At 46.1% G+C, this 15,765-nt stretch overlaps 1 protein-coding gene across 1 annotated transcript in view; it reads right to left on the bottom strand.

The window, feature by feature from the left end:
* The window catches only part of LOC136591280 (lysosomal-associated transmembrane protein 4B-like), an 85,834-nt gene extending 84,389 nt beyond the window's left edge, over positions 1–1,445 (bottom strand). Inside the window, exon 1 of the mRNA XM_066588496.1 lies at positions 1,154–1,445. Coding sequence (XP_066444593.1) covers positions 1,154–1,252 — 99 coding nt within the window. The 5' untranslated portion in view covers positions 1,253–1,445. The remainder of the gene's footprint in view (positions 1–1,153) is intronic.
* Positions 1,446–15,765: the final 14,320 nt, after the last annotated feature.

A 15,765-nucleotide genomic window follows, 5' to 3' on the forward strand; every position in this document is an offset into this window, starting at 1 on the left:
AACAGGTTTTCCAGTACTAAACTATTGATGACCTATCCTCAAGATAGATTATCCATAATTGATCAGTGGGGATCTGCCACTCGGGATTCCTGTTAGTCAAGCATCGAAAGTGATAGTGGTGCTCCAGTGAGAGCCACTGTTGCATCAGTCCATACCAGGCACAGCATCGTACAGTGCATAGTGGCTATGCCTGGTATTGCAGCTTGATCCCATTAACTTGAACGGGACTGAGCTTCTCTCAAGCCATCTGGGCGGGGAATGTTATATACCTGAGAAGAGGCCACATTCCCTCCCCCCAACTTGAGCGCTGCAACCTCTTCAATTAGCTGATTGGTAAGAATACCAAGCGGCGTACCTCCGCCAATCAGCTATTGATGAACTGTCCTGAGGGTAGGTCATCAATAGTTTAGTCTTGGAAAACCCACAGGTCTATTTGTTAAAATCTCATCCACTTTACTGATTTTGTAAAACACTGCAAAATTTTCAGATGCAAACCCATTACAGAACCAATGCATGTGACACCAACTACTATGGTTGTCTTTGCAGAACCCCTAACCAAGAACCCCGATGAAGAAATACTATGAAGCATGTAGATCATATCATTAGGCCTTTAATAACACAATAGAAGAGACAATTTATAAGGTATATTGTACCGTCAATTCCAATGATTTATACTGAAGGGAAATACAAAGCAACCTAAGCTTCCATAGGAAAACTGTGATTACTGACACCCTAGAATAAAGTGTAGCATGTAATACTAGCAATGGTCTACATCTCCTCAGAAATCTACAGTATCCTTTGCTTTGAACCTCTCTTTATATTCCACATTAGTAACCATCACTATTAAGTTACTAGGCAGACTTAAAACAAGATACAATCCACCTTAAATCTGCAGACGAAGCCTGAGATTACAGTCGTATATGCTGTAATATGCAATAGAAAAGTCAACGCACTATCAAATAAAATGACATGGCTATATAAAGAAGTGCACAATATTAACGCTGCTACAGAGTCATCCTAGACTGGGTTGTCAGGAGCGGGGGAGTTGAGGAAGATACATGGAAATTTTGTCTCGTCACAGTACAGGTATTTCCAAAATCTTCCTCCAGTACACGATGAGAGTCAGGGGATAGGAAAATGAGACGCTGCTTACCAGGTTCCATACGCCAAGGATAATTGTTCCGGTGCGGACATGGCAACACAAGCAACAGCTGTTCGAGTAAAATCGAGCCCATGGTGAATGCATCTTCATGTCTCGGGCTTTTTATAAGATGTACTCAAAGCCAGGAAGTGTCTTCAATATTGCAAAGCAAAGCCTAGAGCTATTTCTTGCTGGGTAGCAGAGATCCAGGCTGCTTCAATGCATGGGAATGATCAGCAAAGCTTCAGCACCACAGACAAGGATAACACAGACAGCATCACTAGTCACAACTGCAGGCTTTTCCCATCCAGACTGCCACTAGAGTCTATAAAAAGAGCTTAGCAAATCATAGCATTCCCCCGAAGGCTGTGTGCTAGTGCCCCCTCGTGGGGAGGAGGCTGTATGATCTGATCACGCTGATGATCCGATAGAACTGTTTACTAAAATCAAATAGAATTAAGTAAAATGTGTTAGGCCCAGCAGTGCGAGGAAGAGCAGGCTTGACTAATGGAGGATTGAAGGTTAGGGCCAATCTACGTCATAAGCCACGAAACTGGAACTGGATGCTTTAAAAATAAGTCCACAGTGCGGTCAGGCAGCGAGGAAAGCAAGTAGGATATTCGGCTGCATAACTAGAGGTATAACCAGTAGGAAAAGAGGGGTTTGGGATCTGGCTGTATAGAGCTTTGGTGAGACCGCATCTGGAATACTACTGTTTTCTGTTCTGAAGGCCACGTCTACGGAAAGACATTGATAAGATAGAAGAAGTTCAGAGATGGCTACAAAAATAGTGGAAGGTCTCAATGACAAAACGTATCAGAAACGATTTAAAGAACTTAATCTGCATAGTCTGGAGAAGAGAAGGGAGAGGGGGACATGATGGAAATCTTTATATACACTCTGTCATTAAAAATCCAGCCCCTAGAAAAAGTTGTTTTTTTGTTGCAAAACTCGGCATGCAGTTACATCTGAGGCAGATATGCAGATGGTTAGAGTTGTGGCATGACTGGATAAGCGGTCTTCTCACCTGAGACCCTTAAAGTGGTTCCCGCCTTGTGTGTAGTGACCTCTTCTTCCGCTTGTGGACCACTAGATGCCTCTATGACGCAGACAAGAGATTTCACTAAGTGAACAGTTTGAGAGTTGCGCATTATTGGAGAATCTGGATAGTCATATTGACGAATTGCTTGCTACCTGCTCCGTTTTCACTGGACTGTGTAGGTGTTTGAACCAGTGAATAAATGGGGACACACAAGGTGACCGGGCTCAAGATACCCTCGACAGACCACCAGTAGAGATGGTCGTCTGATTGTCCAACAAGTCCGAGCAGCTCCAACTGTTTCGTTGTCCGCCTCCAGAGACAGGTGGTGCCATCGTTACAGGCCCCTGTGTCTGTCAGAACTATTTCCAGGTGCTTTGTTGAGGGAAATTTGGTGTCACGGAACCCATTACATGTACTGTCTTTGACACCCATGCACCATCGCCTCTGTTTGCTGTGGTGTTATGAATGATGAAACTGGACGTTATGGAGTGGAATTGGGTTGTCAGCAGTAACTAATCCAGGTTTAATTTGGCAACTGACCCAGGGGGGAGCGCTTTATTCCTGCCTTTGCTGTGGAGGAGCACACTGCCCCCTGCTGGTGTGATGATCTGGGGGGATCTGGGGGGCCATTGCATACAACAGTCGGTCACCCCTAGTAGTGGTATGAGGGACAATGCCCGCTCAGCGATACGTTCAGGACATCCTGCAGTCACATGTGTTCCTCTCATGGTGGCTTCCAGGAGGCATTTTCCAGCAGAATAATGCTCGGACGCACACACAAGGAGGTCCCAGCAATGCCTCCACAACATTACCACACTTCGATGGCTGCCCGGTGGCCAGATTTATCATCAAAAGTACATGTATGGAACCATCTGCGATGCCAACTTTGACAGCCTACGAGTTTACACGATCTAGAGGTTCAGTTACAGAAATGTGGAGCGATATGCTACAGGATACCATAATCTGTATGCCTCCATACCCGCCCATATCACATCTTGTATCCAGGATAGAGGTGGTACAAGAGGGTACTAGAGCCTGCATGCCCGTATCACATCTTGTAAGCAAGATAGAGGTAGTACAACAGGGTACTAGAGCCTGCATGCTCCCCATAACACATCTTGTATCCAAGCTAGAGGCGACACAATAGGGTACTAGAGCCTCCATGCCCATTTGTATCACAACTTCTATCAAAGCTAGAGGCAATACAACAAGGTACTAGAGCCTCCATGCCCATCTGTATCACATCTTGTATCCAAGATAGAGGCAGCACAACAGAGTACTAGAGTCTCCATGCCCATCTGTATCACATCTTGTATCCAAGCTAGAGGCAGTAAAACAGGGTACTAGAGCCTCCATGCCCGCCGATATTTCATCTTGTATCCAAGCTAGAGGCAGTACAACAGGGTACTAGAGACTCCATACCCGCCCGTATCACATCTTGTATCAAAGCTAGAGTCGGTACAACAGGGTACTAGAGACTCCATACCCGCCCGTATCACATCTTGTATCAAAGCTAGAGGCAATACAACAGGGTACTAGAACCGCCCTTAGGGGGCCTTCACACCGGCAAGAAAATTGTGCGATTTTCTCGTGATGCGAGAGTGAGTGAAAACGCATGATTATAAAACCAATGATTTCATTCTCATTTGTGATGTTTTCACTCAAGCCATGTTGTGATAAAATAAAAATTTCCAATATTGCCCATTGCTTTCAATGGGGCCAGCGGCAGCAGCGCCAGCCCTATTGAAAGCAATTGGAGAAGTCTTTGATCTCTGCCACAGCTGTGATGGCTGCGGCGGTGAATTCCTTTAGCCCCGCAGGGATCTGAAGCTGTTTTCACATGGAAACGCCTTGCATCCAGGGGTTTGCGAGGGCGATATCGGGCTGTGATTCACAACCTGATATCGCCTTACCAGTGTGAAGCCGGCCTTAGAGGGGTCAGTTTTCCACATTAAATTCTTCTTTTGCTCTGATATTGTAATCACTTATAACAATGCTACAATCGCACAGAGGAAGTTTCATTCGATTCTCCTTTTAGGTGCTTGATTTATTTTTTTTGCTAATGAGTGTATGTTACCGGAGGACAGCAGGGAGAGGGAGGTCTGCCCTCCTCCCACAACATGATGGGAGCCTTTATATATGTTAATAAGGTTCAGGAGGGAAGTTATTCTAGAACAAGGGGGCACAATCTGAGATTTGTTGGGTGAGATCAGCAACGATGTCAGAAAATAGTGTAAAGGCCCATTTACACGAGCAGATAATCGCTCAAAGATCGCTCAAATGACAGTTTGAGGTACAGCTTTGAGCAATTATTTTGCATAAAAAATAATTGATATTTAAGTAGCTACTCAGCTACTTAAATACCAATTATGTATGCAAATGAAGCCTTTGCTGAACGCAGGCAAACAGCCTGAAGCTCTTATCTGCGCTCAGATCCTTTGTTCTCTATGGGGAAACAATGCTATCAGCACTCCCTTGTGGAGAGCGACTGATAAAAGTTAGAGATGATTTTTAGGTGAGCTTGATTTTAACGATCAGCAAAAAGTACCCGAAATGCGGGTGCTCCGCGCCCATTTACACGCACCAATTATTGCTAAAACGATTGCCGATTAGCGAATTTTTAGCAATAATCGTCCAGTGTAAATGGGCCTTTACTGAAAGAGTAGAAGATGTTTAGATCAAACTTCCAGCAGCCGTGGTTGGAAATTCAGTAGTAAGTGAATGTAAGCGTACCTGGGATAAGCATCAATCTATTCTAGGAGAAGAATAGAAAGCAATTTTGGTGCGGATATCACCGGCTCAGTTTAGGTGAAACCCATACTGGAAAACCACAGCATAAATTGACATGCTGCAGATTTTAAATCCACATCAGATTTTTCTGCAGCATGTGGATGAGATTTCTAAATGCGGCTGTTGGTCAGTCCACAGTCTAAAGGTCCATTTAGACACAACGATTATCGCTCAAAATTCGCTCAAAAGCCATCTTTTGAGTGAAAATCGTTGCATGTAAATGTGCCCATCTTTCACTCTTCTGCCAAACAATGAATTTCAGTTCGGCATGGAATCCATCCTTCCGCAGAACAGCTGATAAGAAGGACCGCACGCTGTGCTCTGCCCGGGAGCACTGATTACATTGTCTCAGCTGTCAGCCCCGTGACAGAACAAAGGGAATTTATTCAGAGAACAGCGGGTGCTCTGTTCCCTGATTACAGCTCCTGGCGGCTCACACACTACTAATTGGTACAAATAGGCATTAGCACCAAGTAGTAGTTCATGCAAAATGATCGCTCAAAAGCCATCTTTTGAGTGATCATCTTTGTGGTGTAAATGGACCTTAATGTAAACTTCTGGTGTTGGTCAGTGCACAGTCTAGCATAAATGCTGGTCATGGTTAGCCCAAAGTTTGGCGTGATTGAGTGTGCTTGGAGAGGAATTTAGCATGGTTAGAGACTGGTATAAGAAAAAAAAATTGTGTGAGAAGCTACATTTGCCTTCTGGTGATCCCCCCTCTTTCCATTCATTAAAAGTTGGGAGGTATGATATATTATCAGCTTCAGGCCTTGTTCAGAGGAGTGTTGGTTTCGTGCTGCTAAGCAGCGAGAAAACAGTGCTGCTATAGTGCTGAAAAGATCACATGAACGGGCTACTTCAAGCTATGTGAAATAGCCTATACACACGATCCGAGGTGCGTGCCGAGTGCTTTCAAGGCTCCCATAGGACAGTTACTGATGATGATTAGAGGCTCCTGTCACACAAAGAAGATAACAGTTCATCCTCCTGACTATATACTTATGGTCTTTAGCTTATTTAGCATAGTAGACAATGATAAACAGGTTGTCTTCCCAGCAGGCAGAGATAGTAGTGGCTCGAGCTGTTCTTCGTGTGATGCATCATTGGATTGTTAGCACAACATAGAGGAAGCAGAAAGAAATCTCAGCATCAAGATAGTGCCTGATAAGTATAAGATAGGAGGCTGCACTGCATGGAAAAGACAGCAATGTACATAGGAGACCTCTAGAATGTGACAGGCAATCAGGTGAGGGGTGCAGTGATGGGAAAGTGTATTTTTACTGCATTAGCCCTTTTGAAAGGACTATGCCATCAATTTTTTTAATTAAAACCAGATAGTATAACATTTTCTATTTTTCTAATCTGTTTTTATTTTCTGACTGTAGAATTTTTATTCTGCTGTCTATACATGACTATGGAGGCGGACATGTTTCCTAAGCTACATTTAAAGGGGTTGTCTCGCGAAAGCAAGTGGGGTTATACACTTCTGTATGGCCATATTAATGCACTTTGTAATGTACATCGTGCATTAAATATGAGCCATACAGAAGTTATTCACTTACCTGCTCCGTTGCTAGCGTCCCCGTCTCCATGGCTCCGTCTAATTTCGCTGGCTTCTTGCTTTTTTAGACGCGCTTGCGCTGTGCGGTCTTCTGCCTGGTGAATGGGGCCGCTCGTGCCGGAGAGCTGCTCACCGCATCGTCATCGTAGCTCTGCCCCGTCACGTGTGCCGATTCCAGCCAATCAGGAGGCTGGAATCGGCAATGGAACGCAAGGAAGGAGAAGAAAATCCACGGTGCACCATGGGAGAAGACCCGCGGTCCACCGTGGGAGAAGACCAGCGGCGCCATCTTTAAAAGAAGAATAGAAGAAGCTGCAGAACGCTGATGCAGGTAAGTGCAATGTGCTTTTTAAAAACTAACCTATGCTTTCTTTTTAACAGGGCAGAATGCGAGGGTAAGTGAAAAAAATTTTTTTTCGCTTTCGCCGCGAGACAACCCCTTTAACAGCATTCAGAGATATGTTTTTCAGCAGCTTCATGGGCCATTCAAACAATGGACAGGAGGGGACCTAGTGACCTGTATGTGAGACTGTTCTAGATATGCTCTGTGACCTGTAAATAGTCACAGCTTATTCATATTGTGAATCGTGGATCCTGTGTTATCTACATACAGGTGTTACCTATCAGTGTAATCCTACCTGTGATGTTAGTGAGATCACCACTGCTGTTAGGTGCACTGTTCAGATACAGTCTTTTGCTTCTGTGTCTAGCAAATATGGGTGTTGTCCCATTCTCTCTGTTCCTTGAGCTTATATTCACTCTCTTCCAGCACCCCTAGGGTTAATAGCTTCAGGCCTCTTGTTCAGCTGATGCACCTTTTCCAATCACTGCCCTATATAGCTGCTCTGGGCCTTTCAGACCGTGCTGCAGTGTTAATGAAAGTTTGTTCCCTTCTCTTCACGTCCAGCCACTGATTCGACAGTGTCCTTGCTACCTTGCATTCTGCTTGTGTTCTGTGTTCTTCGTTCGTGTACTCTGTGGCCTGTTATTCCCATTGTCAGCTTCTCTGTTTATCCTTGTCTGCTTGTTCCTCCTTTGTTTCTGTACTCCCAGGTGGTGTTCTATCTTTGTCTCATAGTTGTTCTGGTCTGCCAGGGTAAGTCAGCGCCTAAAGGAAGACCGTGGGGTCGTCCTTATCGGGGCGAGTGCTCCACTTATAGGCAAGGGTCTCCCTCTCCTGGTTATCAGTTCAGGGCAAGATACCTTCCCTAGTTTTCATCCATATACGGGACTGTTCACCTGGGATCTTACCTACCATGCTGGGGTTGGCTGTCAGCCGTGCTGGATCAGATCCTCACCTACCCGGTAGGTTGACACAGTGGTTCGACATCCACAGCTCTTACAGCTGCAATGATTTCTCTTCAGATCAGGAAGTGACAGACTGGTATAGGGCTCTGTGCAAGATTTTATGATTTTAAAAAATATTTATAGATTGTGAATGAAAATAATAATAAAAAAAATTTCTTAAAAAATGGGTATCACAAAAACGTGATTTAGATAACAGGTCATTTTCTGATGACACATTCCCTTTAAACAATGAGATGAATGACTAATATTGAATTATAGGAAGTGTATGGTTGGCATCACTGTTTTTGCAGGGTGTACGACCAACATCTCTACGGCTCTGATTTACTGCTATATACTTGTCTATGGTCTTACTAATGAAACTTTATCCAGAGTTGTCAGAGCTGTCCTGTCCACTTCCCCTCTGCAGTAATTACAGCAGGGCTGTCCACCTTCCTTCTATATCAGAAACAGCAAGAATTCACCTATCCTGCCGCCAAGTTAATGCACACGGCTGGCATGAAGACACTATTTGCTGGCTGCGATCAGGAGTTCCTGTTGCCGTGCTTTCTATCAGAAGAAATGCGGTCATTGACACCCTGACTCCATGCATGCAGCATCGGGGAAGAGGGGGGGGGGGGAGCACTTGGCTGGCAATACATGAAGGGCAGGGAGGAAAACCTGGTTGCCAAGGATGAGTTTCCTAGTCATCATGGTGACCTGGTTTTGTCCAGCCCTGACCTACAATGCCAGTCTGTATATTGTGATCTTGTCTATAAACAACGCCGTAATCCAATAATATACTGTGGCTGATTTTAAACTGTCTGGAGATTAAGGGAGTAATCTGCTTTAGTGTTGTCCTGGTTTCTTGGCAGTCCATCGTAAATTACCATTGTGTGCCTGTATGTATACGCAGTAACCTATATATGTACCAGGTATATACTAAGAGTGTGTGTTTGTATATATCAGGTACACCGCAGATTGCATCCAATTAGGCCTTCACAATGGGTGCAGCATATTTTAGAACAGCTTCATATCTGTTGCCTCCTGCAAATTATAAATGGGTCCGGGAACTGCTGTGCCAATAAAGCAAGATTTGAGCCACATTTGGAGTGAAAACCAGGCGGATAAAACAATGAGAGACCCATTTACTAAGATCCGCGTTTCAGACGCCGGTTTTGGTGCAATGCCCGCTGGAGTAAGATGCAACAGTCAGTATTAGGCAGATGCCTTAGGAGATTTGGCTCATCGCTGGCAGTCCGAGCACCAGAAAGTAAAATCTACAGGAGTTATGAACCGGCATAAATTGGCACTATAATTTAGGCCAGGTTCTGGCAGTGGGCTGCCCCATCCATTTTATTTGAAAGCGACAAAGGCAGCAGAGAAAGTTGCAAATTTTCGCACAAGCAGCGGCTGCATAAAAATTAGATTTGCTTACCCCCAATTGTGGTGCACAACCCTTCTTGAATTCCTCCTCATGTCTCCAAAGTGGAGTTGCACATGCTATCCATACACCTTGGGACAGTGTTACTACTGTTTCCCTGAAAGTAAGACACTATCTTATATTATTCATTTTTGCCCAAAAAGAGGCACTAGGCGGGGGGGGGGGGATATTATCACTTGGCTCGCGGGATCTAGGTCCCTTGCACTGGTCTCTGGCGCTGCAGCAGGCTTCCGTGTCCTCTGTGCTGATATATCACTCACTTTCTGCTGATAGGCCTTTGAATACACCGTCTCCAGCAAGCAAGTGCTGTGATTGGATCACGTGCAACGCTGACTCAGCCAATCAGAGCCAGCACTTGATGAACCAATCACAGCCATTCAGTTATGCCAGGCTTGCTTAAGGTAAGTTTCACATGGGGGAATCGCGATTTTTGCCCCGAGAAAATTGCAGCAACTTTGTTCAAGCAAATGTTGGGCGTCAGGAATGTTTTTTTTTTAAGAATAATCTCACATCACATTGCTACTGCCTGCGATAAAATCATGTTTTGTTTTTTTTATTACAAAAGTCAATAGGACATTCTAATGTTAAAATTGCATTGCAAGTTTATTGCCAACAGGGTTTTGTTTTGTTTTTTTAAACAATTAGTAAAAAAAATAGATTATACCTACCCGATAATCAGGTTTCCAGGAGTCTCCACGACAGCACCAATTGAGATTGCCTCCTCCTGATAGGAGAGGAACATACTGTACTGAGAGGTTAAAAGCTCCCCCCCTTCCCCACTTTCCTCAGTGGATTCTAACGAATTGCCGGGGTAGGAGCTGAACTTAAATTTTTTCCCTAACTGGTGTTTTTTTTCCTGGAAAATTATATTCTATAATTTCTTTACTATGTTCTTAGGGGGGGAAAGTTACGAGTGCTGTCGTGGAGACTCCTGGAAACCCGATTATCGGGTAGGTATAATCGTCTCCACAACAGCACCAATTGAGATGTACCAACTAAAGTCTTTTTCTAGGGTGGGATTGCTGCCGAGAGGACTTTGCGGCCGAGGGCCATGTCCTCGTCCTGCTGCACTTTTACCCTATAGTGTTTAACGAACGTGTGGGGCTTCTTCCAGACTGCGGCTTTGCATATCTGCTCGACCGAAGCTGAGCTATGTTCGGCCCATGAGGATGCTACTGCCCTTGTAGAATGGGCTTTAAGAGCTAAGGGGATTTCCTTCCCGAGTGCCCTATAGGACTCTATAATGGCCAGGCGGATCCACCTGGCTATGGAGCTTTTTGCCGTTTTGCTCCCTTTGTTTGGGCCACTGAACTGGACGAACAAGTTGTCGTCCCGTCTCCAATGGCTTGTCGCATCTATGTAGCCTAGGACTGCTCTCCTAATGTCCAGGCAGCTTAGGGTTTTTTCTTCTTCGTTTTTAGGCTTACTGAAGAAGGAGGGAATTATTATGTCTTGTGACCTATGAAAATGTGATACTACTTTCGGCATGAAGGCAGGGTCCGTTTTAAATACTAATTTGGTGTCCGAAATTTTCAGGAACGGGTGGCGAATGGACAAGGCCTGCAGCTCGCTAACCCACCTTGCGGAGGTGATGGCTACTAGGAAAATGGTCTTGATCGTAAGCATCTTTATCGGAAGTGCTTCGATCGGCTCGAATGGTTTCGCTGTCATGGCCCTTAGGGCCCAATTAAGGTTCCAGTCTGGAAAAAGGTTTATGGGCCTAGGTCGTAGTCTCGCTGCTGCTGTCAGGAACCTGCTGACCCATCTCTTGTCCGCGAACTTTGTGTCACATATGGCGCTAAGGGCTGTGACCTGGACCTTCAGGGTACTTGGAGAGAGGCCCATCTCTAGACCCTTCTGCAAGAGCTCTAAGATCAAAGGAATATCCGGGATAGAATACCGGGAATCCCTTCCCTGTCTCCATGAGGAAAACCTTCTCCAAACCTTTTGGTAGATAAGGTGGGTCGTCTTATTCCTGCTGGACATTAACGTTTCTACTACTCTCTCTGAGAATCCCTTCCCTCTTAGTGAGGATTCCTCAAGAGCCATGCTGTTAAGTGGAGCTTGTCTATGCCCGGGTTGTTTAGTGGCCCCTGTGATAGCAGATCTGTCCAGGTAGGAAAGGTGACTGGGTCCTGGACGCTCAACGTTGTCAGAAGACCGAAGCAACTTCTCTTGGGCCAGAAGGGGGTCACCAGGATTAGCGTGCATACCTGTGTTCTGAAATGTTGTAATTCTCTGGGGATCAGTGGTATGGGAGGAAAGGCGTATGCCAGCCCCTCTCCCCAGTCCTGGCCTAGGGCGTCTATTGCTGTAGGACGATCTCCTGGCCGGAGGGAGAAGAAGGTGCTTACTTTGGCGTTCTCCCTGGTAGCGAACAGGTCCAATTGTGGGGTCCCCCACCGGTTGGTCAGGATTCTGAACGCTTCCTGGGAGAGAGACCATACTCCTGGGTCTATTTGCCTCCTGCTGAGAAAGTCCGCTTTTTGGTTTAGCGTCCCCTTCAAGTGTGTTGCCGTGATTGAAAGGATCCGGCCCTCTGTCCAGCGGAAGATTTTCTGCGCAATGTTTTGCAGGGCGGGAGACCTTGTGCCCCCTTGGTGCCGAATATGGGCAACCGCGGTGGCATTGTCCGACAGTATCTTTATATGCTGGTTCTGTAGCGAGTTTCCTAACTGCTGTAGGACCCGCCCTACGGCCTGTAGCTCCCTGTAATTTGAGGATTGTTCTCTTATCCTTTGTGGCCATGGGCCCTGAAGGAGCTGGTTCCCCACATGCGCTCCCCATCCCCAGGTGCTTGCGTCTGTTGTGATGTGCGTGGCTGGGTTCTGTAGCCAGTGGACCCTTCTCTGCAGGTTCGCTGGGAATGTCCACCAACGCAGGGATGTTTTCACTGTGTTTGGGATGTACATTCTTGTCCCTAGAAAGGACTGTTTTTTGTCCCACGTGGATAGGACTCCTGATGAAATAGGTACTTTTTGTAGTCCTCATCATCTGAGGACTCCTCAGCCACCGGTTCCTCTTGCTCCAACCCGATTGAACTCTCAGAGACGCAAGGCTCGTCGGGAACATACATCTTTTTCTGGCGCTTAGCTGGCGGCGCTATCTGCGACGTTAGGGCTGATCGAACGTCCTCTTTCACCAGTTTCCTAACGTCCTCCATGAATCCCCCCGATTCCTCTTTGACTAGCCTAGCTACGCACGCCTTGCCATAGAGGCCTCTGGTACATAGCTGGCAGTCTCGTCCCGCACTCCACGCATTTTTTGAGTTTTGTTCTGGGGGGGGGCCTCAGGGTTTTTTTTTTTATCCCCCTGACAAAAGAGAGCATTTTTTGCGGGTAAATATGCAATTTTTCCATATACAATACATTGGATTTTGCATTGTATTTTTTGCCGCACTGGCTACTTACGGCCGCTGAGGCTGCGGTTTCAGCTGTCTCTGGTGCTGGATCACTCATTACTATACCGGTGCTGCAGACACCTTGCGACCTGTAGTGCTGGTCCACCTTCTGGCTTCTCTGAGGTTCCTTTTTTGAATTTCGTGCTCCTGCGCTAAGCCCCACCCCCTCCGTACACCTTCTGATGCGAGCGCGATGACGTCATCGTGCTGGACACGTGACGCAATGCCCCGCCCCCCGCCGTCAAAGGGCTTCCTGGAGCGCCGCGCTGTAACTCTGCAAGGAGGAGGAGGGGGACTGAGGCTCCCACTTTGTACCCCCCATGGGCCGCCGCGGGAGGAACCTGGCCGGGGGGCTACCACCCCATGTGGCATCCCGGGAGTCGTCTGGCTTGGAAGGGAGGACAGGCTGACCCACTGCCCTCCGATCCGCCCGTGAGTAGATTCTGGCTGGCTTCTCCACCAGCCCCTCTCAGAGATCCTGCCTCCTGGCAGGACAGGAAGACACTAAGAAAAGTGGGGAAGGGGGGGAGCTTTTAACCTCTCAGTATGTTCCTGTCCTATCAGGAGGAGGCAATCTCAATTGGTGCTGTCGTGGAGACGACTGGGGAACTAATCGTTCTGACATTTACTTTTTTTTTCCAGTCCTCCTAGGGGACAACAACTTGCAATGCTTTGATCGCTCCCTCAGTATGATGCACTGCCAAAGCATTACATCATACTGCGATCGGGCAGGCAGTCTACCAACCACCCCACAGACATGGCTTGACAGGCAATCCTCAACTGTTGGCCTATAGTAAGTGCAGCATCAATGGTCAGGTGATGCGGAGATGGCGTTAGCTGTCCAGCAGCGCTGTGAGCACTATAGGCTGACGAGTACCGCTGATAGCATGAAGACTTCGGAAGTGAAGGGAGCGTTGTATCTTCTAAAGCCAGCTGTGGATATGCAGCTGATTTTGAGGCAAAATGTGCACCAAAGTTATGGATTTTGACTTAATTTTGATGTAGAATTTCTGCAGTGTGTAAACATACCCTCAGCTGCATAATTTGGGGGTGGGGGGGTGTGTCACTTATTTTTCATGTGACCCACTAAGAAGCTACAGACAGCAAGTATAACGTGTTATATAAAGTGTTACATGACAAGAGCTTGCATTTAAGAGAAAGGCTGGGGCTACAAGAGTCTTCTTGCAGTTCATAGGAGTGCGCTCAGTGGCATCAGGGTCATGCTGCCCGAACAATGGGCAGTGCGATCCCTAGCCAGGGATGCCTGTTGCCCCTCTAAGTGTTCTTTTTATTTTTTAACGTCAAGACGTTTCAGAATGGATGTACTTTAAAGTGCGACTCCAAGCGGCACCGACCCCTCCCTGCCCGCTGGGTGCAGACTCACAGCTCTCTCCCCATGGGAAGAAGCCGACATGGCACAGTGGAGTCAGAATTCAAAGTGCATTTATTCTGAAACACCATAGTGTTTTGGAATAAAAACAGGCAGGGAACAACAGGCAGCCCTGTCCCAGGGTCATGCTGCCCATAGGTCAGGCTGTATGAACCAGAGGACAGAATCCCATTAAATCCATAGCATGTCCATCCTTTGCAGACTTGTTAGGGAAAGTCAAAATCCACAACAAGACTCAATTGTGAATTTAGGTAAATATTTTCCACTTATTACCGATAGTCGGCGTCCCACTGCAACAGCAGGGGTGCATTGGGATAGCAACCCCTGTTTCTAACCCCTTACACACAGCAATCTATGTAGATCGCAGTGTGTTAAGGGTTCAGAGGGAGTAGGCTCCCTCTGTTACATCATCGGACCCCCATGATGTAATTGCTGAGGGCCGACGGATTGTCATGGCAACAGGATGCAAGATACAGGCGTCCTGCTTTGCCAGTGCCTATAATCGCTATAACCAGTGATAAGGCATTACAGGGCCTAGCGGTCATAGGTGTTATGGTACAAGTCTACACAGTGTTAAAAAAAAAATTAATTAAAACCTCTTGCCCATTTTCCCCATATTTATATGAAAAAAAAATTTTAAATTTAAAAACCTCATGTGGTAATATCGAGTCTATAACGACCTGTACTATAATTTGAGCACACAAATTATCTTGCGCAGCAAAAACCGTAAAACTAAGAGACAAAACGCTTATTTTATTCATTCTACTTCCAAAAAAAGCGCAATAAAAAAAAAAAAAACACCTATATTTAAATAAAAACTGCAGGTCATAACACAAAAAATAAGCCCTCAGAGAGCTCTATCCATGAAAAAAAATTAAAAAGTTATGCGACTTTGAATGCAATTATGCAAAAAAAGGGTGATTATACCTACCCGATAATCGGGTTTCCAGGAGTCTCCACGACAGCACCACCTGAGATCGCCTTCCTCCTGATAGGACAGGAACACACCGAGAGGTTAAAATCTCCCCCCCCCCCCCCCCGTCCCCCCTTCCTCAGTGTATTTTAACGAAACTGCCAGGGTAGGAACTAACTTAAATTTCTTTACCTATCTGGTATATGTAAAATTTTATTTATTTATTTATGTATATATATATATATATATATATATATATATATATATTTATTTATTTATTTTTATTTATTTTTTTCTTTCGGGAGGGAATGTACGGGTGCTGTCGTGGAGACTCCTGGAAACCCGATTATCGGGTAGGTATAATCACCCTTTTCCCAGGTCGTCTCCACGACAGCATTTTTTAGGGTGGGATTGCCGCCGAGAGGACCTTACACCCGAAGGTTATGTCCTCATCAAGTTGCACTTTTACCCTATAATGTTTGACAAAAGTGTGTGGCTTTTTCCACACTGCTGCCTTGCATATTTGTTCCACGGAAGCCGAGCTATGCTCGGCCCATGAAGTCGCTACTGCCCTCGTGGAATGGGCTTTAAGAGTCGCGGGGGCCTCTTTCCCCAGGGTCCTGTAGGATTCGCTAATGGCCAGGCGGATCCACCGGGCTATTGAGCTTTTAGCTGCTTTTTTCCCCTGTTAGGGCCTGAGAATTGGACGAATAGGTTGTCGTCCTGCCTCCACGGACCTGTGGCCTCGATATACTTCAGGACCGCTCTCCTGACGTCTAAGCAGTTTAGGGCTCTCTCCT

The sequence above is a fragment of the Eleutherodactylus coqui genome, unplaced genomic scaffold (genome assembly GCF_035609145.1).
Source record: "Eleutherodactylus coqui strain aEleCoq1 unplaced genomic scaffold, aEleCoq1.hap1 HAP1_SCAFFOLD_28, whole genome shotgun sequence".
NCBI classification, from domain to species: domain Eukaryota; kingdom Metazoa; phylum Chordata; class Amphibia; order Anura; family Eleutherodactylidae; genus Eleutherodactylus; species Eleutherodactylus coqui.